Here is a 23,121-nt window from a genome sequence, read left to right on the forward strand (position 1 = left end):
CCTTAGAGGCCATCAATTTGAAATCAAGAAAATATCGACAAGAGTTAATAAGGTGGTTGAAGTGACGAAACTTTAGAGGTCACTTGTATATATCTTCTATCACCTCGAACTCCTCCTTGCTGAGCTCGAACCTTGTACTACAATATATAGAACAACCAACAATGGTTAGACAAAAATTGTGAAAATCTTGGCAGAAAGCAAACTACAACTTAAGCTGGGGCACCCACGAGTTTCGTAGTACTGGGTCGGTATTGTGCAAGCCAAGACTGTGTCCCCCTCCAGTACCTGCCACCTGCCTTTCACCCAGAATCACGACTTTTTCCATCCTTTGATGGAAGAAGGTAGCCTCACCACGAAAAGTGTGTAACCCTCCAAGGAGTGATGTAGTATCACCCCTTCGACTCATCTTCACCTAAGACTTGAGGTTGAAAGAGGCATGTCCCTTCCATAGCAATTATGACCCAACAAGCTGGCTCCGCCCATTTGGTAGAACCTGAGTCGGTGACATCATAAAGTTCTTCAGCACAGCTCTGAAGAAGGGATGCAGAGGAAGACGCATACCTGCCTTAAACAAGTATTCACTCACTACTACACATCCGAGCCTTGGAAAATAGGCACGCTCGTCGGCCTCGAGGACTATCATTTCTTTATAGTTGGGGACACAATACTTCTCCCTAATTTCACCCAGTCTCTTCGAGGTCATATTTGAAGCTATTCTACAGGCCCCTCAATCTTGCTCATAATATATAGGCTCCTCGACCATAGCGATGTGCCCAGCCTCGGAATCCTCGCTAAGCATTTCCTTAACCCCCAACCTAGCAATGGTGACTAACTCCCAACCAAAACTAGATGCCATTTAAATCGAGAAACACAAAATCACAAGTTCTGAATGAAAAATGGAATAACTACAGGGGTGACTAAAGGACGGCGAACTCAGACACGCCGAAAGATGGAATCTAAGAGAGAGTCTGGACGTCGAAAATTCAGAGGAAAATGAGAGAAATCAAATGAAGAAGCGTTCAAAATGGGGGTTCTTGGCCTTTTATACATAGCTAAGATGAATCCCAGCCATTGGATTGAGGCCCAATAAATCTCAACCTTTCATTTTCTGATCTAATTCGAAGCTTAGAATTCAAATCATCTTTGAGGTTAATGGCTCAGATTCAAACGTGCCTCCCACGAGCTTCTCCAAACGCGTCACCTTCTAAAAGCTCCAGTTGTGGCCATCATTACACAATTAATGCAGTAGCCGTACGTGCCTCAGGAGCCATAACGGTTCGGCTGCCTTTTCTCAAAAACATGCGCAAAATATAAAATCATTGGCACGCCTATCGAAGACAATTACTACAAACAAGCCTCGACAATTCAGCCACATCTTCACAAACCTCGGCAGGTTCGATTCACTCACTGCGTTAGCTCCTAGTCACAATTCAACCACATCTTCACAAGCATCGGTAAATTCGATTTACTCACCGCCTCAATTCCTGATCATAATTCAGCCACATCTTCACAAGTCTCAGCAAGTTCGATTCACTCACCGCCTCGATTCCTTATTACAACTCAGCCACATCTTCACAAGCCTCAACAAGTTCGATTCACTCATCGCCTCGGCTCCTCATTACAATTCAGCCACATCTTCACAAGCCTCGGCAGGTTCAATTCACTCACCGCCTCTGCTCCTTCATCATACCTTCACCAAATTAACGCGACAATACATTTTTAACTCCAACCATGACATAAATGACTATATTTGGACTTGGAGGACTATTGTTACGTGTCGATACACTTGGCCGACCCACTGTGCCCATAGCCCCCCATGTCGAACTACGTGGCATCTCAGCCGAAGCCCCTAAGCCAATGAAGATTGACCAACACCAGCAAACAGCTCCTATGACGTGGCCCAGATTCCATATGCCAAAGTGCAGTAATCGAGGTGGTGTACATAACCGAGGCTCTTCATACCGAGGCTCATTATACCTAAGCCAAAGCCCAGGACAACTGGCATCGCTTCTCCCCAGAGATCTGATCTCACACAAGAATCCTCTTTGAATGATGGATGGGACACCCATCATAGAGTGCAAATGTCTTATCTTGTCCAAGTAGCAGCGGCTCTGTCAATTAATAAATGTATAGCAGGCTAGGCGGTCAAACTTGATACCTACAATTTGACATGTAAACTAACAATATGAGGCTACATGTATTCCCAACCAAGATCCACGATCTAACTTATAATTGATGTGAGCAATCCAATTGAAATAAAAGAAAGTTTAGACAAGAAAGACACAAAAGGCAAAGAGAACATGCACAACCCCACCACTAAAGTCTACACAAACACAAAAGAAATGACTACTCCAATTGCAAAAAAAAAGTCTCTCTTCCAAATGTTAGATGAAATTATTGAATCATACTCAAAACTAAAAAAGAAGGCTGGCGAAGACTATGAAACTGACAACCAGACCAATGTCTCCACCCTGGGAAAAAATGAATGGAAATCATCTACGTTACTTTTGTAGTAGTTGGCAGTCAAGTAAGAATGCTTGTGTGTAGTTCCTTAATGAAGAATTCCTAGCTACTACTCTACTTACAATAACTTACTACTTTTGAGATTAAGAGGTTGAGAGGTTGCTTTGGGTTTTTTCTTTCTTCTTTATCCTTTAGAATGTAAACATTGTGATCTGCCACTGTATCCTTCTTGTACATTTACTATCAGTATATATGAAATTGTGTACTTTTGGTGAAGCACATTTCTGCAATCTATTAAATTTTGCGCTTTCAAGTCTACACACTTGTAATAGATAAATAAAGCAAACACAATAGTTATATTCATATTATTATTTATTGTAATGTACAAGAAATGTTCTATTTATAACTTTATTTCATTGCATTTGCCAATAATATAGCATTGCAACCATACGAACTACAAAATTCAAAGCACGAACCAACTAGAATAAACTTATCGACTTTACACAACTTTGTTTTCTTTGAATTGTTAAATTCATATAACATTGAGCACACTAACAACACTTCCAAAATAGTGCAACCCATGCATTGCATGGGCAGAAAACTAGTTATGGATAAAGAAAATGGTAATTAGAACATGACGTCCTTCTCTTTCACTTTTATTGTGAAAAATATTATTGTCTTTCATTTTTTGACATTTTCACCTTATTTACTCAAAAAGTCATTTTCATCTATTTTCTCAATTAAAATTAAGAATAACTAATATAACAATCTATTTAAATGAAATAAAAAGAACTAATTGAAATCATAGTCCTAATTTTTTTTAAAAAGTACAAATGAGTCTCAAATAAATTATTAAAAAATTAATTAACACATAATGTCCTTACATTTCACTATTATTGTGAAAAAGTCCATACGTTTCTTTTTTGACATTTTCATCATTAATTACACCTTTGATTGTGCAAACCGTCATTTCGATCTATTTTCATTCAATTTTCTCAATAAAAAACTAGAAAATGATAAATATACCTTCCTATTTAAATAAAAAAGATAAAGAACTAATTGCGAACATAGTCCCCATTTTTTTAAAAGTGTAAACGAGTTCCAAATAATTATTATTAAAAGATTAGAAATTAATTTTTTTACAAAACAAAATTGAGTCTCAAATAAATTATTTAAAAATTATAAATTAATTTTTTTTTTTAATCTAATTAGGAGACTGTATTTCATAATTTTTATTGAGAAATTTGATGAAAATGGATAGAAATGATAATTTATGCAATTAAAACTATAATTAAGTATGAAAATGCCAAAAAATAAAAATAGTTTAGACATTTTTTCACAATAATAGTTAAAGTTAGAAACATTATGCTTTAATTATCCTTTTAATAATTTATTTAAGACTAAAAAAAGGAACTATGATTGCAATTAATTCTTTTGTTTTCTTTTTCTTCATTTTATTTAAATAAAATGATACATTCGTCATTTCACAACTTTTAACTGAAAAAATAGATGAAAAGAAACTTTTGAGCAATGAAATGTGGAAATAAGGGTAAAAATATTAAAAAATAAAAGCTAATGACGTTTTTAACAATAACAGTAAAAAAATAAGGGCGTTATGTACTAATTACTCATAAAGAAAAAGTGTTATTTCACAATTTGTATGTTTTGTACAATATTTTCTTCTTCAATTGTGCTCAAAACTAAGGAACTACTATTATAATCTATTGTACATCCTTCGTTCTTCTTTTCTCAGTTTTTATTGAAAGATGCATTTGAAGAAATTACTTCTATTACAATCTATAGTAATTATGAAGAAAACAAGAAACAAATAATATCACATCATCTCAACATAATCCACAAGGGAAAATCCTTCAACCAATACCAAAAAACATCTACATGGTAATATAGAAAACTGATGTAAAAGCATTCCGAATTTTCATGGTTCTGGAGTTAGCATCCCACGATCCATTGCATAAAGATACAAGAAGTTACGCGTGATTGATAGTAAACCTCAACCATACTATCACAGAATGCATATATACGAACTCATCTCAAAAGTAGTCATGGAAACTTCAACAGACACAGCCATAGGTAATGCACATTTGTTGGCCATCCCTAAAGAGTGCAGAATGAACAGGCGGTGTTGAAATTTCACATGGTCACTAAGAGTGGAAAGCCATGAACAAGTTTTGCTTTCGAGCATGCTCTGGAATGAGGCGATGGACTATATCACGTGGAATACCTGAAAGCTCTGTCCATGAATAAAACGTCATGTGAAGCAAGTACAACAACAATGGCAACAAATAGTACCGTGGACAGTACCAGAGAAGAAAAAAGAAGTTAAAATCTTGTTTTTTATACCTTGAAGTCCTATCTAGTGCTACAACACACAGAAATAGGACTGCACAATATAATAAACGAGATTTTAGTTTATTTTTTCTCCAAAAATATTGTCGAGTCCTCATCTAAACCTCCCTACCTAACATAGCATCATAAAGGTACAAGAATTTCCAGATGAGCCACTGGCTAGCGAGTTGGATGTTTTGCCAAGCAGAATAAGAAAATGAAAAATCAAGGAAGCGTGCAATTAACTGAGTAATGACCAAATTGCCCCAAAAATCCGAATTCAATAAGGTGCCACCGAGAGACAAATTAGCCTCACATAAGAGGCAGCTCAACAAGGTGAGTATTGCTTTGAAAATTTTGAAGGCCCGATATAATAATCAAGGTGTGGCGAATCGGACAACCATATCAATAATATGCCATATATTGCATAAAATTGAGTTAAATTTACCTTGAGATTTAAAATTAAAGAGTGGAGGAAGAGGGCGACCATTAGGAAGGCGGGTGTTTGGGTCCCTCAGTTCATCAAAGAAAGGGTGAACACAAGCTTCCAACTGCAATACCAACATACAGATGATGATTTTTTTGGGAAGAAATTTCAAAATTGTATATTTCCTCAGTTGCTAATGAAAGATTAACTTACAGCAGTGCATCTAAGATTTGGTGAGTACTGAAAAAAACGACAAACCAGGTCAACTGCTTCTGCAGGCAGACACTTCTGGAATACCTGAAATATTAATCAAGGATACAGTCATATTGTGGAACAGATATTGAGATGCTGACCAAGAAAACATGCACCTGCAACTAACGACTAAAATAAAAAATATGTCAACACCTTAACAGCATAGGATGACACTAAACTCAAGCAAGCAAAGTGGAGAAAATATAAATCTCCAGTAATAAATTCTGGGAAGTTTTAGATTCCACAAGTTCAAAAATACAAAGTATATTTTTAAGCTGGCAAGCTCACTTGAATTGCTGATTTTAAATGTTACCAGAGACATCCAGGGCAGTAATTTCACAAAGATTCTTGTCAACGTGGAACTGGTGGTTCTCAAATTCTAACTGATGGCCCAGAACAAAAGAATAATAATCAATTCCTAGGCATCAGATTTGGATGCCACATTAATGGCTTCATTAGGTAGAAGATGGGCATCATATTGGCCTTCTGTGCATTGTATCTAACCAACATCAATGTCTAAACTAATCTAAGATAGTGCATATAAGTGTCAAACAATCAAGAATTACAAGTCAAGCTTTCACGGTAACTCAGAAGACGAATGCCATATATATCCATCTCACTGTCTTGAGCTATTTGACAGCTCTCAAGTTTAATGGGGACCACGAATGGTGATTGAACAAACCTTGTGCCAAGGATGGGGTTTTATCTGTGGAAACTTGAATTCAGTGTAGTTAGGATTCATGCATTTAATCTCCTCTCTGGTAGGCGTTCCCAGAACCTGAAATACAATTTAAAAGGTCATTGAAAATCGTGTGACCTTCATAAAATTCTTAACCAGTACTTAAAGATTTCAAAGGAGAAGTTACACTGGCAAAGGCAGTGGAGCAAGATTTTTAAGCCCCATAATACTGAGGATGGGTGTTATGCCAAAATTGCTTTTATTCTTAAACATCTCAACCAATAACTAGAAATCAAGCAAAATTATTGCTACTGATGACAAGAAAAAAAACAAAAACAACATTACTTTCTCTGTTTCTCATACTACAGATATTCCATGTAGATTTTTATTTCCATCCAGAACATGTTTTTGGAGTTTATTTTCTACTGCACCATTAGTCTACTTTATACGGAGACTGTTGGAACTTAGAAATTAACTATTTATATTTGATCTAATAATCACATGCCTCAATTGCAGGATATGCAATATCAGACTCAAACTTTTAGTGATTCACCATAGTCACCACTAAAATACTCATTTATGAGATCATAAGCTAACATGTGGAACCAGAGGCACCACCTTTATAATTTCAACGAGTTGATCAACTCCACTCTCTCCAGGAAACAAGGGCTGCATAAGAACATAGAGATAAATTAAAATTAAACAAATAGGTGTAAATTTTAAAAAGTAAATTGAAAAATTCAGATCTTTAAACCACCTGTCCAAGAAGTAACTCAGCCATTACACAACCAGTTGACCATATATCTATTGCAGTTGTATATTCAGTGGCACCAAATATGAGCTCAGGAGCACGATAATATCTTGAACAGATATAGGACACGTTTGGTTCTCCTTTCACCTAATGATACCAACAAACAAGTAAGCAGAAGCAAACCATAACACTAATAACTCATTCCACAGAGACTTACCAAAACTTTAGCACTTCCAAAGTCACATATCTTCAGCTGATGAGTGTGTGAATTCACCTGGAAGTTAACTAATAGTATTTAGCCAATTAGAAGTTTAAATGAAATGGTAAAAAAGCAAAGACAATCCACGTCAATTTTATAATCTGACTATTCAGGAGGACAACTGGTCACCACTCTTTCTGCCCTTACTCAAGTCCAAACGGATCCTATTGCGCACTTCCCAGACATATTTGATTGAAATAACCAGAAAATAAAAACAAAAACAAGTAGATAAGTCTCAATCACCTCAAGTGTCACTCTAATATTGTAAATAGGCAACTGAAGTGAAGATATTTTAGTGTGAAAGTAGCTTGTATCTATTGCACTATTCCACATGATAATCCTCAATGATATAGCTGTTTGGCTGTTTTCTTAATTCCATATGTCAGGTGCATATGAAATTTATTGTTACAGGAATCAAATAATGGGACTCCCCTCAAAGTTCTCATGATTAGTGTGTGTGTGTGCGCGCGTGCTCGGCATTACATGGTTTCTGTTCAGAAGGAAATTGCACGAGGTGCTTGGGCTACAGCAGACATTGACCGCTAAAGACCCAAAAATTAAACTAACATCACATTTCGTGAAATTTTTGACTCGGATGCAGGATTAATCTAAAATTAAATACATTGGTGATATGGCAATATCTTACAAGTAAATTCTGAGGCTTGATGTCGCGGTGACAAATACCAATATAATTATGTATATAAGCAAGTGCCCTGCATATCTGCACCCAGAGAAAGGTGGACAAATGAAATGCTAATAGAATGGTGGAAAACTAATATAGTACAATCAGATCAAAATTTTCTCAAAATATAATATTTCCAGTAAATATCTAGTCCACCCAGCTAAAAGGATTATACCTATAGTAAGATATTCCAGAGCAACATCTCATTTTATCAGGATACTTTTAAATAAACAGGGTAGGAGATGGGAATAAGAGAGTTAAAAAGGAACATAAGGATGTGAGACCCGTTCTTCCAGAGTCCAGGAACTTATTTAACATTCATATTAGCATGCTCAATAACTAATCAACAATTTCTTCTATGATAATACATAAACATGTAAAATTGTGGTTTTTGGATTGCCCTGGCATCCATTTACAATTTTCACTGATAAATGTATCAAAAAAGCACAAAAAATCCAGATACGAAACAATTGTTAGTTTAAATGCTTAAGTATGCGATATTCTTCTAACTTTTAGTAACCAAAATCATAAATGGAGTAAAATTTACTCCACCTTAAGTGGAGACAGAAGTGAAAATGAAATATGTGAATAAAAGCCAATCACAAACAGCTCATTTAGATGTGAAAGTAGTTTTACTGAAGTAGACATTAAAAATAAGGATGTAAATAAATCATGCCAGTAGTTAAAACATTAACATAGAATGTCAAAAATTTGCAGCCAGAATAATCAAGGGAAACAAAACTGCGCCGTGCAACAAACTCAACTTCGGCTTAAAAACCTCTGGATGAGAAATTAATATAATAAAATCACGTGCTGACCACTGTGTCAGAGAATTGATGAGATTCACTAATATTAGATCCTAAATATCAAATCTGTCACCCTCTAGCCAATCGTGTGAGTGCGTGCACACCCATACACAGAATAGAGGGATTCTACAGCTCAGGGTACTTAACACATCAAGGCATTTAATTAGTGGAAGAAATGCGAACAAGGAAAGACATAATGCATAGATAGCAACAAAAGTATATGCAGATTTATAACTAAATAAAATAACATTGAATAAACAATCAAAAAGTGCATGCCTGATAAGTATAAAGTTTGACATATATCAATGGCATTCGCTGGTTCATCCTGCTGTATTGCCTTGCAATACGATTAACAGTGTCAGGAACGTATTCAAGAACAAGATTCAGATACAGTTCTTCCTTGTCAGGATATGCAATATCAGACTCAAACTTTTAGTGATTCACCATAGTCACCACTAAAATACTCATTTATGAGATCATAAGCTAACATGTGGAACCAGAGGCACCACCTTTATAATTTCAACGAGTTGATCAACTCCACTCTCTCCGGGAAACAAGGGCTGCATAAGAACATAGAGATAAATTAAAATTAAACAAATAGGTGTAAATTTTAAAAAGTAAATTGAAAAATTCAGATCTTTAAACCACCTGTCCAAGAAGTAACTCAGCCATTACACAACCAGTTGACCATATATCTATTGCAGTTGTATATTCAGTGGCACCAAATATGAGCTCAGGAGCACGATAATATCTTGAACAGATATAGGACACGTTTGGTTCTCCTTTCACCTAATGATACCAACAAACAAGTAAGCAGAAGCAAACCATAACACTAATAACTCATTCCACAGAGACTTACCAAAACTTTAGCACTTCCAAAGTCACATATCTTCAGCTGATGAGTGTGTGAATTCACCTGGAAGTTAACTAATAGTATTTAGCCAATTAGAAGTTTAAATGAAATGGTAAAAAAGCAAAGACAATCCACGTCAATTTTATAATCTGACTATTCAGGAGGACAACTGGTCACCACTCTTTCTGCCCTTACTCAAGTCCAAACGGATCCTATTGCGCACTTCCCAGACATATTTGATTGAAATAACCAGAAAATAAAAACAAAAACAAGTAGATAAGTCTCAATCACCTCAAGTGTCACTCTAATATTGTAAATAGGCAACTGAAGTGAAGATATTTTAGTGTGAAAGTAGCTTGTATCTATTGCACTATTCCACATGATAATCCTCAATGATATAGCTGTTTGGCTGTTTTCTTAATTCCATATGTCAGGTGCATATGAAATTTATTGTTACAGGAATCAAATAATGGGACTCCCCTCAAAGTTCTCATGATTAGTGTGTGTGTGTGCGCGCGTGCTCGGCATTACATGGTTTCTGTTCAGAAGGAAATTGCACGAGGTGCTTGGGCTACAGCAGACATTGACCGCTAAAGACCCAAAAATTAAACTAACATCACATTTCGTGAAATTTTTGACTCGGATGCAGGATTAATCTAAAATTAAATACATTGGTGATATGGCAATATCTTACAAGTAAATTCTGAGGCTTGATGTCGCGGTGACAAATACCAATATAATTATGTATATAAGCAAGTGCCCTGCATATCTGCACCCAGAGAAAGGTGGACAAATGAAATGCTAATAGAATGGTGGAAAACTAATATAGTACAATCAGATCAAAATTTTCTCAAAATATAATATTTCCAGTAAATATCTAGTCCACCCAGCTAAAAGGATTATACCTATAGTAAGATATTCCAGAGCAACATCTCATTTTATCAGGATACTTTTAAATAAACAGGGTAGGAGATGGGAATAAGAGAGTTAAAAAGGAACATAAGGATGTGAGACCCGTTCTTCCAGAGTCCAGGAACTTATTTAACATTCATATTAGCATGCTCAATAACTAATCAACAATTTCTTCTATGATAATACATAAACATGTAAAATTGTGGTTTTTGGATTGCCCTGGCATCCATTTACAATTTTCACTGATAAATGTATCAAAAAAGCACAAAAAATCCAGATACGAAACAATTGTTAGTTTAAATGCTTAAGTATGCGATATTCTTCTAACTTTTAGTAACCAAAATCATAAATGGAGTAAAATTTACTCCACCTTAAGTGGAGACAGAAGTGAAAATGAAATATGTGAATAAAAGCCAATCACAAACAGCTCATTTAGATGTGAAAGTAGTTTTACTGAAGTAGACATTAAAAATAAGGATGTATATAAATCATGCCAGTAGTTAAAACATTAACATAGAATGTCAAAAATTTGCAGCCAGAATAATCAAGGGAAACAAAACTGCGCCGTGCAACAAACTCAACTTCGGCTTAAAAACCTCTGGATGAGAAATTAATATAATAAAATCACGTGCTGACCACTGTGTCAGAGAATTGATGAGATTCACTAATATTAGATCCTAAATATCAAATCTGTCACCCTCTAGCCAATCGTGTGAGTGCGTGCACACCCATACACAGAATAGAGGGATTCTACAGCTCAGGGTACTTAACACATCAAGGCATTTAATTAGTGGAAGAAATGCGAACAAGGAAAGACATAATGCATAGATAGCAACAAAAGTATATGCAGATTTATAACTAAATAAAATAACATTGAATAAACAATCAAAAAGTGCATGCCTGATAAGTATAAAGTTTGACATATATCAATGGCATTCGCTGGTTCATCCTGCTGTATTGCCTTGCAATACGATTAACAGTGTCAGGAACGTATTCAAGAACAAGATTCAGATACAGTTCTTCCTTGTCTGTTGTTGAAAAAAAAGAATGCTTTAGGGCCACAATGTTAGGGTGGTCCAACATTTGCATAATCTGCAACTCCCTATTCTTGTAGCGTTTGTCTTGAAGAACCTTCTTGATAGCAACAATTTCTCCAGTCTCTTGGCATTTTGCCTGTTGTAAACAGTTTGAATCACTAAACAACATAAAACAATGCACAAACCATATACTTAAAACTCAAATCAGTGCCATCAGTACTTACTTGCACAACTACTCCAAAGGAACCAGTTCCAACAACATGTTCTGCTATGTAACTGACAGCCTGTCAACCCAAATAAAATTCAGAGCAACATAAATTAAAATAGAAGATCATGCACACCATCTGAAGTTGTGATTCTGCAAATTAGCAACCACCGACCTGCTTGGGTTGACCATTTCGGCCACCAGTATTGGTCCTAATGACATGTCCTGTTTCAGCACCCACACCATCAATTATATCAGGTTCACTGTCCTGCATCACGAAAGATGCTTTTTTGGTAAGTGAATTAAGTACAACAAGTTCATCATAAACTAGGCATTCTATGTGAAATAATGTGCGAGTGTTGGGTGGTAAAATGACAAAATGTCCATAAGTTGAAATGTTAATATAGTTGGACAGATGGTGTTGAGATGGATACATATCTGACATTCATACTAAAATGGATAAAATAAAAAATAACAACACACGCCATTAAGTGAAGGTAGTTTCAATCGAGGATAAAATCAGGACAGCTTAGGTAGTTGTGATAAGCTTCCTAAAGAAACTGATGTTCATAAGAGTGATGAGATCTCAAAAAAGCATGTCAGAAGATAGGAATAAACCAAAACAAACATGGCCTGTCGTAATTGTTAAGGGCCTAGCTACTTTAGATCTTCCAGTAGCAATAAACTGAACGAAGTAGCCGCAAAAATTTTCATAGTTGATCCTTTGAATGTACTAAGAACAAGGATACGCTTCTTGGTGATAGGGGTGGTAAGATAAATTATAATTTACTCATCACAAGACTAAAATGCTTGGATTAGCAAAGAAACCAGTCGTAACAATAGCTACTTAGCGACTACAAAAGAGGTAATAAATCATGAGGGGATAGATTGATAACCACTGCAAAGCTTACCCTATCATCATCAGGGTCCAATCTGTCCCTCAATCTCATTTCTAGCATCTCCTTTCCAAGCCAATCAACTGAACTAGATGATCCCTTGAAACCATTAGATGATCTTGAACTGCCAGCTCCTCCATGTCCTAGGCCAGAAGATGCCATTAGTGAGTCTGATGAGTATTAATGTACTTGTATCTGCCCCTTTCAGGATGATTGTTCAGCTATCTTCCTATCCATAAGTTCTCTTCTCAGCAGGATAGTAGTTTTTTATGCGGCTTTCCATTCCTACTCCTCTTTACCTAACATATTAACAAAATCCTTGTCAACGTTGCCAAAGACTGGGCCAGGTAGGAATAAGAGAAGGCCAATAAGTTTTGTTTTGCCTTTCGTCAAAATTGTTGCAAGTAACACAAACAGCAGAAAGTAAAAACTTATTTTCTACTCCATACATCAAAGACCAACTCTAGTTCCCAGGATAGAAGTATTGTGTAGAATAGATCCACTAGGCGAAATAGAAAGAGATCTTTAATATATATTTTTCTAATTCATGTAAAGCAACAATAGCAACAACAAGCAGATAGATTGGCAGACCAAGTTGGTTTATAGGGCCTTTTGATCACGCCACGAAATATTTCCGAAGAGTCAATTAGATGGAAAAAGACCCATAAAATACTGTAAATATCGACACTGACACATATGCTGGGAAGTGGGAAAAATACATAATCACTTGAACAATTTTTCCATTTCTGCAAGCAACAAATGTAAATGGTAGGGTGACATTGATATTACAACACACTATGTTATGAAATTCTTAATTCTCCATATAGTTATATAAATCTTATCAAAGCTCCATGCTTTTATCTTTGTTATGCTACCACATAAACAAGACAGTTACGCTATACAAGTGCTTTTGCAAAGAAATAATACAATCTGGAAAATAGAATACAAGCCTCCAAGTCCAATTACATTAAATAGTAAATAGGGATGCATGTTTTTTTGTTTCAAGGAGCAAAATCTATTCTAGCCAAAGTTTCTCTCGTGCTTGTCAATTTGAAAGTAAAACTGCATTATATCTTCTTAAAGGATGGTTGTTGGTAACATTACATTTCTATCACATGCAGCATTCTCCAGATTATTTACATAAAAATAGGATGAATTCAAAGCTATGATATGAAACACTGTAGACAATTCACATAGATTTCTCTTTGAGTTGATAACCCAAATGGTCAATGAACTTTGCAAAAAGTTTTCACGGGGTCACTGAACTTTAAAAATCACCCAAATTATCACTGAACTTTATAAAATATTTTCACGGGGTCACTCAACTTTGCAAAAAGTTTACATGAGGTCAATGAACTTTAAAAATCATCTCACTCATCACTAAACCTTACAAAAAGTTTCTCATGCCCCTAGGAAACTTTTTACAAAGTTCAGTGACCCAATGAAAATCTTTTGCAAAGTTTAGTGATGAATGAATTGATTTTTAAAATTCAATGATCCCGTGGAAACCTTTTGCAAAGTTCAGGGATGACTTAGGTGATTTTTAAAGTTCAGTAATCCTTTGAAAACTTTTTGCAAAGTTCATTGACCATTTGGGTTATTAACCCTTTCTCTTTTGGTTGGTATTACTGGATATTTGTGAAAATTATGTAAGGATTGCTAAGCCCGAGATTGATCCCTTTGTGTCTAGTCCATAATGGCCTTTTAATTGATTTTGACTATGTAGCATTTTGCTTGGCTTTATAATTGAAAATGAGTAACAAGATACTTATCCAATGCAACTATACAAGTGCTTGAAAAGACAAAATACAATCCTGACAATTAGATTCAAGCTTTTCAGTATTTAAAAAGGCTGAACTGGATTTGGAGGCATTTTGTCTCTGTCAGCCTATGTGTAAGCTTGAGGCACTTTAAGTTGTAAGCTTCAATAAAATCATTGAAGGAAAAAAATCAAAACATGTAGAACTCCATAAATAATATAAGATCTCAATAAAATTAAGATTCTACTTTGTCTTTAGAAATGTCAAAACATTAAAAGATAATAATCCCCTACTTCAAAAAAAGAAAGTGCAACTTCACTTGAGGGGCATTTAACTTGTAAGAGGCAGGGCAAGTCTGGTTTCACTTGTTCTCTTCTATAAATTTCAATAAGTTGCTTTCTGGTTTTCAGAGTTGTGTTTTTATTAAAGCAACTCGGAAGATAACCTTAAATAAGTCAGACGCTATTAAAAAAGCCCAGAAAGTTTAGGCAATTAAAAGAAAGGCGCAGGGGTAAATCGAGCTCTTAGCAATACTCAATTAGTACCAAATGTGCTTTATTACTTTGTTTAAAGCTGAAGCTGAAATCCCAAAATGATCTAGTGAATTTTCCAGTCTTTGAAACTTCTAACACATCAAAGGACCACAAATCGAACCAGAATTTGAGTACAATTCATAATTCCTCCTCCCAAACTATTTTAGTAGCCAAAAATATACTGAGAAGATCGTGACAGATTTAGCATTAGATCATTAGATAATTTGCCGTCTGCTTCCAAAAAAACAATTTACCTGATCAATTAGATCTAAGTCCTACACTCCTCTAATTAATCTACACAATCGCACTGGCAAGTTAATGTAGTTTCCCTCTTCTTTAGCTTCATCGAAATGACTCCAATTGCAAATCAAAAACTATCAGTAAAAAGAACATCAAATTATTTCAAGTTTCAAATTCCATAGAAAATAACGCATATTTACTCACCTGGATTAAGTTTTCTCCCAGTCCGAAGCAAATTCCAAGCATTTGCCGAACCCTTCAACTCCCAACAAAAATTGCAAATATTATTTTAATTCAAGCCTTCCAAAATTGGAGATTTTGAAGGAAAACGCAAAAAAAATATACAAGATGAGATCAGAATCAAAGATGGAGCACTGTTGGTATTGATTACAACTTCACTCTTTTCCCCTTTTCTTATTTTAGACTTTTTCGCATCACTTTTTCCTTGGTTCTCTCTCTATCGCTAAATTCATCTGTGTAAAGTGATATGTATGGATTGAGTAAGAAATTTGCGTGCGAATTTCAATACACACTGACACTGCGATACTGTGTCAATAAGTACAAATTTGAACTCCCATTTGTTTCTCATTTTTAAAAGAGGATGAAAATATAATCATTACGAACTCTATACAAGAGATATAAATTTAAATTTGATAGTTTGATATAATATATAACGGTCATATTTTTCATTTTAATGGGAAAAAAATGAGAACCAAACATGGGCTAATTGTTGGTATAGTAGGAATTTTGATAATTAATTGTTTTTTATCTTTAGAGATAAAGTGAATTCTGTTTATAAGAGAAGAATGTAAAAATGACGATTGAAATAATGAAATAACAGTCTAAAAATTAATTTTAATTGACTTTTAAGTTTTACCAAACAAGCCCTAAATTAAAGTTATATGGATCATATAAATTTATTTTTATTTGATTAATATCTTTTGTACCATTAGTACTGTAGAAGAATGCTACAAGTATTGCAATTTTAATATCATGATTAACAATTCTCTCACATGCAAGAAGTGGGATTCACGATTGTGAGTGAGCTATCAAAAAGAGTGTACAACACTCGACATTTTTTAATAGTATATAGCATTATACAACAAATTTCACATTTTTAGGAGTACGATCAGATAACGAAAAATTCCAAGAATACCGTATTAAATGGAGGAACTTTTGAAATAATAAACACACTGTCCATTAAATACATGAATTATGCTTGTTATACAGTGATTTTTACAACATGTTACGTGGCAGGTTATTATTGGATGGTTTGAAAAATACTTTATTTTTTCCATCAACATTTTTTTGACACCTACATCATTGTCAAGCATGTTGCACAAATTCATTGTACAAATGGCTTATTCCTAAATACATATATCGAACAACTTTTTTATTTTATTTTATTATTAAGTAAATAACAAATTTTATTATTTATAACACATTGAACTCACTACAATCATTTGCATTATATAGTTATTTGAAATGCAAATAAGTCTCCATTAGATTTTGGAAAATTGACGTAGATGACCTCAAACTTTTGCTTAAATATCATTTTTTTTTCCCCAAGTTTGAGATGAGGCGTAAAAGCTCCCAAACCTTTGGGGCAATTGGTCCTTTGAATGGAATTCATCCAAAAGGCAATAAGTGCAATATACAGTTACCCTTATTTTAAGAGCAGTCTTGTAAAATGACTTTCTACACCCACGCGAAAAAAGAACAAAACAAAAACAAAAAACAAAAAAACTCTCATCTAAAAATCAAGAAAGTCATTTTATGTAACTAGTACAATCTTGCCACATCACGCAGCTCTTACACAATTAACTTCAAATTGAGTTCCTAATAATTATGTTGAAGAAAAAAATCATGTTCTCCACTACAATGATTCTTCACCAAATTATGACAAATTAGCAAGAAAAAACTCAGAAAACTCATTAGAAACCCAAGAAATGAACAACTTTACACTGGCAACTTAAGAAAATTCAATTTGGGCAAATATTTACAACCATTCAACACGCAAAATGGGGTAAAAATTGAAGCTTTATAGTTTGGATGGGAGAGTATCTAATTCTATACTGATCAAAAGTAAAGATCATCATACTACAAATTCCATTTTTTTCGAAACTGAATAAAATTTGATATGGGTGAACCATTAAAGACTGCAACACAAAAATAAGATAAATGTTGTAAAGTGAAAATTATGTGTCAATGTGTGCAGATAAGGGTTTTGGAGACACCAATACACTGTACACGTGTTACAGCACCTGTATGGTGCATTTTCTGCTCATATTTAGTCCAAAATCAATGATTTTTTGCCAAGTATTGTTCTAAAAAATTTTGACAACCATTTCCTATTTGGAAGAGAGAAGATTAGTATCAATGATGGCAGTTTATTGTGTGTGGCGATGATGGTTGGGTGGAAGAAGATTGAACTTCATTTTATTTTTGCTCTCTTGTAGTTTTTAACGTTTTGAGTGGAGAAAGCCATTTGATGAAACTGTCCCTCGAAATGAAAAACAAAATAAGGGAAATTGAATTGTATGGATATAACTAATGGTTTTTATCAGGTGAATTCCGTCTAAAATGATCATTTTCGCAAATAATAATAATTGTTTAGGACCATTTGCACTAAATTTAAAGGATTTGAACTAATAATGCAATTGAGCCAAGAGTTTGGAATCGTTTGCACCAATTTCCTTAGATTTTCACCCCTTTTTCACATTTCACTATTTAATCTCTGATTATTAGATCATTCGTAGATTTTTAAAAGAGTCGCTATTTTCATCAATCGTTTTTATAAATTTATCCCAATCTAAATTTATCCTATTAAAATTTTAAAAAGTAATATATACATCCATATTAATTTACAACGTTATCCTTATCAAACTCATATTTAAACACTATATATTCACATCATTTTTATATATCCATCCTATAACCATTTTGAAAAATTAATATACCTACCCACTTTAAAATACTATTGAGAGTTTTAGCATAGCTTACACAAATGGGATTATCCCTCTTTTTGACAAAAAACTAAGCAACTTTTTAAAATTCTTTTATAATATAAATCTAAATGAAAATATTTAATAAAAACCAAAATAATCTTCACCCGATCAATTTTAAATAACTCGATTATGGTATGGCATTAGCATTTTCGTAGGCATTCCAAGGGTCCGAATGTTGCACATCAGAATGGTGAATTGCCTCTTATTCATTACTTATTTATTCTTTTATTAATTTATAACATGAAATATTTTGAACATAAAAACGGTATATAATGAATTAATTTTATGTGAAGTGGAAAGATTGAAAAGGTTGACTGTATTTTAAATTAGCAAATGATAGAATGACACGTGATACTATGTAAAGTTTGATGTACATTTTGCAAGATCCAAATAAGTTTACATTTTTTAGTTCAATGTATAGTCTAAAAGAATATAAAAAGTTTAAAGGTGTTTGATGAAGATAAATATTAGTGGATGTGATATATTTTATTTGATTTTATTCTTGTTTGATTATGTAAAATTTACATAATAAAAACTACAATATATAATTTGGTCAACAGTGCATAGAAATATATAAAATGGTGGTTGAGTTGTTCAAATGTATTGATAACAAGACACATCATAAGTAGTTCATATTTATTGAGTAACAAGACACATTAATTAGTGATATAAAATTAAACAATCAATTATACTTTGGAAAAAAAAAACGAGTTATAATTTGGAGCATATTTTAAAAAAAGAAAAGGCAAATATATGTTTATGGGACGAAAGGAATATAAAATATCCTGATATATTATTCGTCAAATAAAATAAAATGAGGATAAAATAAAAATATTTTCAAAACAAAAAATGAGAAAAGTCTGCATTTACCACAACAAACATTTTAGTCTATAGTATTCATTTTTTATTTTTGCTTTTTCCGACATTTTTCGAGTTTACTATGAGTCTGTTTAGGAGTGATTTTGAGAATTGATTTTTTTATCGTTGGGAGAAAAGTGGGGTTCAACTATTAGAGAAAAAGTCAAATATTACGGCTGAAATAATGAAATAACGGTCAAAAAATTAATTTTTTGGGCAAAAAAATCACTCTCAAACAAGTTGTATATATGATAGAAGAGATGTATATCGAGACAACAATTCAATTCAGTGACGTAAACTTGTCGCAATTAGCCAGCTTCGCTCACGTGATATTTAGTCCTTATTTGTTTATCATTCTTCAAATTATTATTTTTTTTAAATTCATTTTAAACCACACATTCATGCAATAAAATATTTTGTACTTAAATCCAAAATTTTCCCTACTTTTTAACTATATATTTTCAAAAAAAAAAATCACTATTTCAAAGCTCATTTTTTATCAAAAAAATTATAATGAGCATAAAGTGATGGCTTTAAACTAAAACAAAATTGAAATTTTAAACATGTAAAATATGAAGTTTGAACTATGAACTCAAGATATGGATAACTATGAATAAAAATATTTAAGTTATCTAATGGATAAAAACAAGATTTATCAACTCAAATTAAATGAAAAATGATTTGTGTACAGAAAAATTTTCTACAGAAAATTTACAGATATCTCACAAAGGTGTGAGCCCTGCATGTTTAAAAAATGTCAAAAAAACCCTCCCACACACTCTACCATGTAAATTGTCGGTAGGTGTTCTACTTGTACACCAATCACTTCTCAAATTAAATATAGAAAAAGTCATACGTACAAGCTTTTAGTTTACAAATTTTTTACAAGTACTGCTTGATTGGATCTATTTTTTCCCCAACTTCTAATTCATTTTCGTCATGTGTTTATCTATGGAAAAAACCTATAAGTGTAGTATGATTCTTAAATACAAAGATGAACAAAACCTTTTTTTCAACAATAATGAAAAACCAACTAAAACAGCTAAGCCCGCGTTTTAAATAGTTATTTTTAGGAAAATGTGTTATTAAAAAGTAAGAAAATAAATTAAATTTATGTACAAAATATTTTGTTATATGAAAGTATAATTAAAAATGGGTTATTCCTGAGAGCCCTATCGCCTGCTCGACAAGGGTTTTTCCATGTGAAAATAAGTATGTAAAAGAAGAATTTAAAAAATATAGTTGTCAAACGAACAGTGGCCAATAAGGTTGAATGTTGATACGACTTTGTAAGCACATAATTCCGATGGTCAAGGTAGGGCCATCTCAAACGCATCTGTCGATTTCTTCCAGAATTTAAGGTGTACAAGCCACGTGGTCCCACATTAGTTGTTGGAAATTTACTTACACGTGGCAATACATTGTAGAATAGGACTTTGGAATTAAATTTCAGTTGTGTGATTTTCCAAAGTTCTAAAAAAATAATTTTGAAACTTCTAACACTGCCCCGTTTGGCCCCCATTTTGTAGAAAAATTAATGGGTGAAATAGTATTTTTTTTGAAAAATGAGTGGTTGAAAAAAAAAAAAATTTCGATTTACGTATAATATTATTTTATTAAAGATTATATTATTGAAAATAGGAGAGAGAAAAATAAAATTTAATGGAATGAAAATTTATGGGGGTCAAACAAGAACACTATTTTAATTATTTAAGACAACTTAATAAATAAAATAAAGAATACCAAGTAACTAAAATCATATATACTATGAATTGTTTAATAATTTCTACAACTAACCTAGACACTTCGTACTAATTAGGACCGGTCCCAAAATAACAAAAAACATTGTTGTTTTTCAAAATTAATTATATAAATGGACAAAAAATCCAATTGCAATTAATACGATCCAGTGATTCAATTTATTGCTAATATGGTCATGGTCAGGTTTTCTATGCGACTGATGCTGAAAATATAAGCACAAACAACATTTTGCTAGAAACAATCTAACACAAGAAAATAAACAAATTTAGCACATCAAGCCATCGATAGCTCGTTCTACAGGCATCCACACCAACATCAGCATTGTCAGAGTAAATTCAAATCCCAAGTCTCTAATAACATTTTTGGCAAGCCATTAAAAGAGTTATCGAGATTAAGAAATTACTTCTAAAGACAATAATTTAAAAGTATTTACTTCTAAGGACCCCTGAGACCCTGTTTGGGAGTGATTTTTCACCTCCAAAAAATTGATTTTTTGATCGTTATTTCACTATTCCAACCATAATTTTTTACTTCTTCTCTCACATGTGACCCCCACTTTTTTCCCAATGGTTAAAAAATCAATTCTCAAAATTACTACTGAACAGACCCTAGTCTCATTGGAGAGAAGTTTTAGAGCATGTTTGAGCCCTTTTTTTTGTTCAAAATGTATTTTGAAATAATATTTTGATGGAGGATATGTAGTTAAAAAATTGGGATAATTACAGCAAAGGTCCCAAACTTTTAAAACATTAGCAGATTTTTTCCAAACCTTTAATTTGTTGCAATGGTCACTCCAAATCTTTTGAAATGTTGCAGCGAAAGTTCTTTTATACGATTTTCATCCAAATTTCTGTTAGCTGACTAAAAAATTTGATTTTGACCATATTTTTAATATTTTTTAAAAGGACAAAATAGTAACTTTCCGCCATGTTATTAAAATCGGCCCGGCACCGTCAGTTCAACCAGTAAAATTGGGAACTGGTTCCAAAATTGAGTCAATCATGCCCTGTTAACCGCTTAAAAATCATTGAATTGGCCGTTTAACCGTAAATCGATGAACCGGTCCCGATTTTGTGTCTCTCTCTTTTTTTTTTTAATTTAAAAAATTTTAACTTCATGAATGAGCCTCATAAACAACAATTCAAAGACCCATAAAGAAATATTAGATAAGATGCTCCTTGTATAGATGCATTTATCTCAAAGGATTTTATAAACTTCTAATGTGAGATAATACATTTTATAGATGCAGTTCTCTCCAATGATTTTATAAACTTCCAATGTGGGATAATGACATAACAAAAATGTTGACAAATTATAAAATAATGAATCTAATTAACAAATTATTTGAATTTTTATGAAAAAAATTATTGTTTTCATAGTATTTTTATGTACTTATTGCATTCGGTTCTATCCCGATTCAACCCGATTGAACCTTTTGACCCTTAACCTCTTTTCCGAGTTGATGATCGGGTTGGTTTTTCAAAACATTGACTTTCCATTTACTACATTTAAAAATAGAAGTAAAAAAATAAAAACAGTAGATCTTCAACTTCCCCCCAACCCACCATCACCCACACAAAACTTCACTTCTCAAGGTATAACATACTCGCTCTCCTCATTCAAAACCCACAAAATATCCCCAATCTGAAAAGTAAATAAACAAAAATCCGCATTAAAGAACCCAAAAATCATCCCAAATCAAATTTACAAATTCAAGACTAGTACACAAAATAAAGCTGTTCGGACAAACAAAAGATAAAAATGCTAAATGGGTGTGATTGGAAAGCAAATACACAAAAATAAACATAGGTAGATGGATGAATTTTAGAGCGGCAGTAGGTGACGGTGGGGCTGGGGGAAGTTGAAGTTGAAGGCCAAACGCCGCTCCCGATTTTGCTCCATGCTTGGGGACACAAATAATATTCATGTGGATAAGACAGCCCAGTGTCGACCTTGCTATGGTAGTCCTTAGCCAGCGGTGTCTTCACCCCAATGCACCATTATTATTCTCGCTGCTGTCGAGCCTCTGAGATGGATTGATAATTGCTTTTCCGTCACTTGTTGTCTAGGGATGTCATTTGGGTCTCGCCGACTAGAGCCGCCCATGGCTCAGTCCGAAAAAAGTCCGAGCTGATTTGGCTCGAGGCTCGGGCCAAGCCCATTTTGAGATTCCATATCAAGCCAGAGCGAGCACGTGTGGCTCGCCGGCTCAAGCTCGAGCTTTAATTTAAAAAAAAAAAAAAAAAAAAAAAAAAAAACACCTTCAAAAACCCCCCAAAAAGAATTCAATTATATGTAAACTATTATGTAATCTCTTATGTACAAGTAGTACTATTTTATACAACCGTAGTGCCCACCTCGGGGACCGACTCGAGGACAGGGGGCTGAGGGGG

The 23,121-nt window shown here is 33.6% G+C and overlaps 1 protein-coding gene across 4 annotated transcripts; it reads right to left on the minus strand.

Annotated features, from left to right (window-relative positions):
• Positions 1–4,197: 4,197 nt before the first annotated feature.
• On the minus strand, positions 4,198–15,680 carry LOC111375622 (shaggy-related protein kinase kappa). 4 transcript variants are annotated; one of them, XM_022998474.1, is made up of 14 exons: positions 15,306–15,680; positions 12,584–12,867; positions 11,848–11,940; positions 11,692–11,751; positions 11,454–11,603; positions 8,942–9,064; positions 7,824–7,898; positions 7,136–7,192; positions 6,925–7,065; positions 6,786–6,836; positions 6,171–6,266; positions 5,450–5,533; positions 5,258–5,360; positions 4,198–4,714 (listed from the first exon to the last, which is right to left on the minus strand). In XM_022998474.1, exons 2-14 carry the CDS (start codon positions 12,728–12,730, stop codon positions 4,626–4,628), a joined length of 1,269 nt encoding a protein of 422 aa, XP_022854242.1. In that variant the 5' UTR covers positions 12,731–12,867; positions 15,306–15,680; the 3' UTR covers positions 4,198–4,625. The 4 variants fall into 4 exon arrangements, with proteins under 4 accessions (XP_022854242.1, XP_022854243.1, XP_022854244.1 ...); XM_022998475.1 differs by lacking the exons at positions 6,786–6,836; positions 6,925–7,065; positions 7,136–7,192; positions 7,824–7,898; positions 8,942–9,064 and adding exons at positions 9,175–9,225; positions 9,314–9,454; positions 9,525–9,581; positions 10,213–10,287; positions 15,116–15,235 and having other exon boundaries at positions 11,331–11,603; positions 15,306–15,639; XM_022998476.1 differs by lacking the exons at positions 6,786–6,836; positions 6,925–7,065; positions 7,136–7,192; positions 7,824–7,898; positions 8,942–9,064 and adding exons at positions 9,175–9,225; positions 9,314–9,454; positions 9,525–9,581; positions 10,213–10,287 and having other exon boundaries at positions 4,198–4,705; positions 11,331–11,603.
• Positions 15,681–23,121: the final 7,441 nt, after the last annotated feature.

This window comes from Olea europaea, unplaced genomic scaffold, assembly GCF_002742605.1.
Source record: "Olea europaea var. sylvestris unplaced genomic scaffold, O_europaea_v1 scaffold1391, whole genome shotgun sequence".
Lineage (NCBI taxonomy): Eukaryota > Viridiplantae > Streptophyta > Magnoliopsida > Lamiales > Oleaceae > Olea > Olea europaea.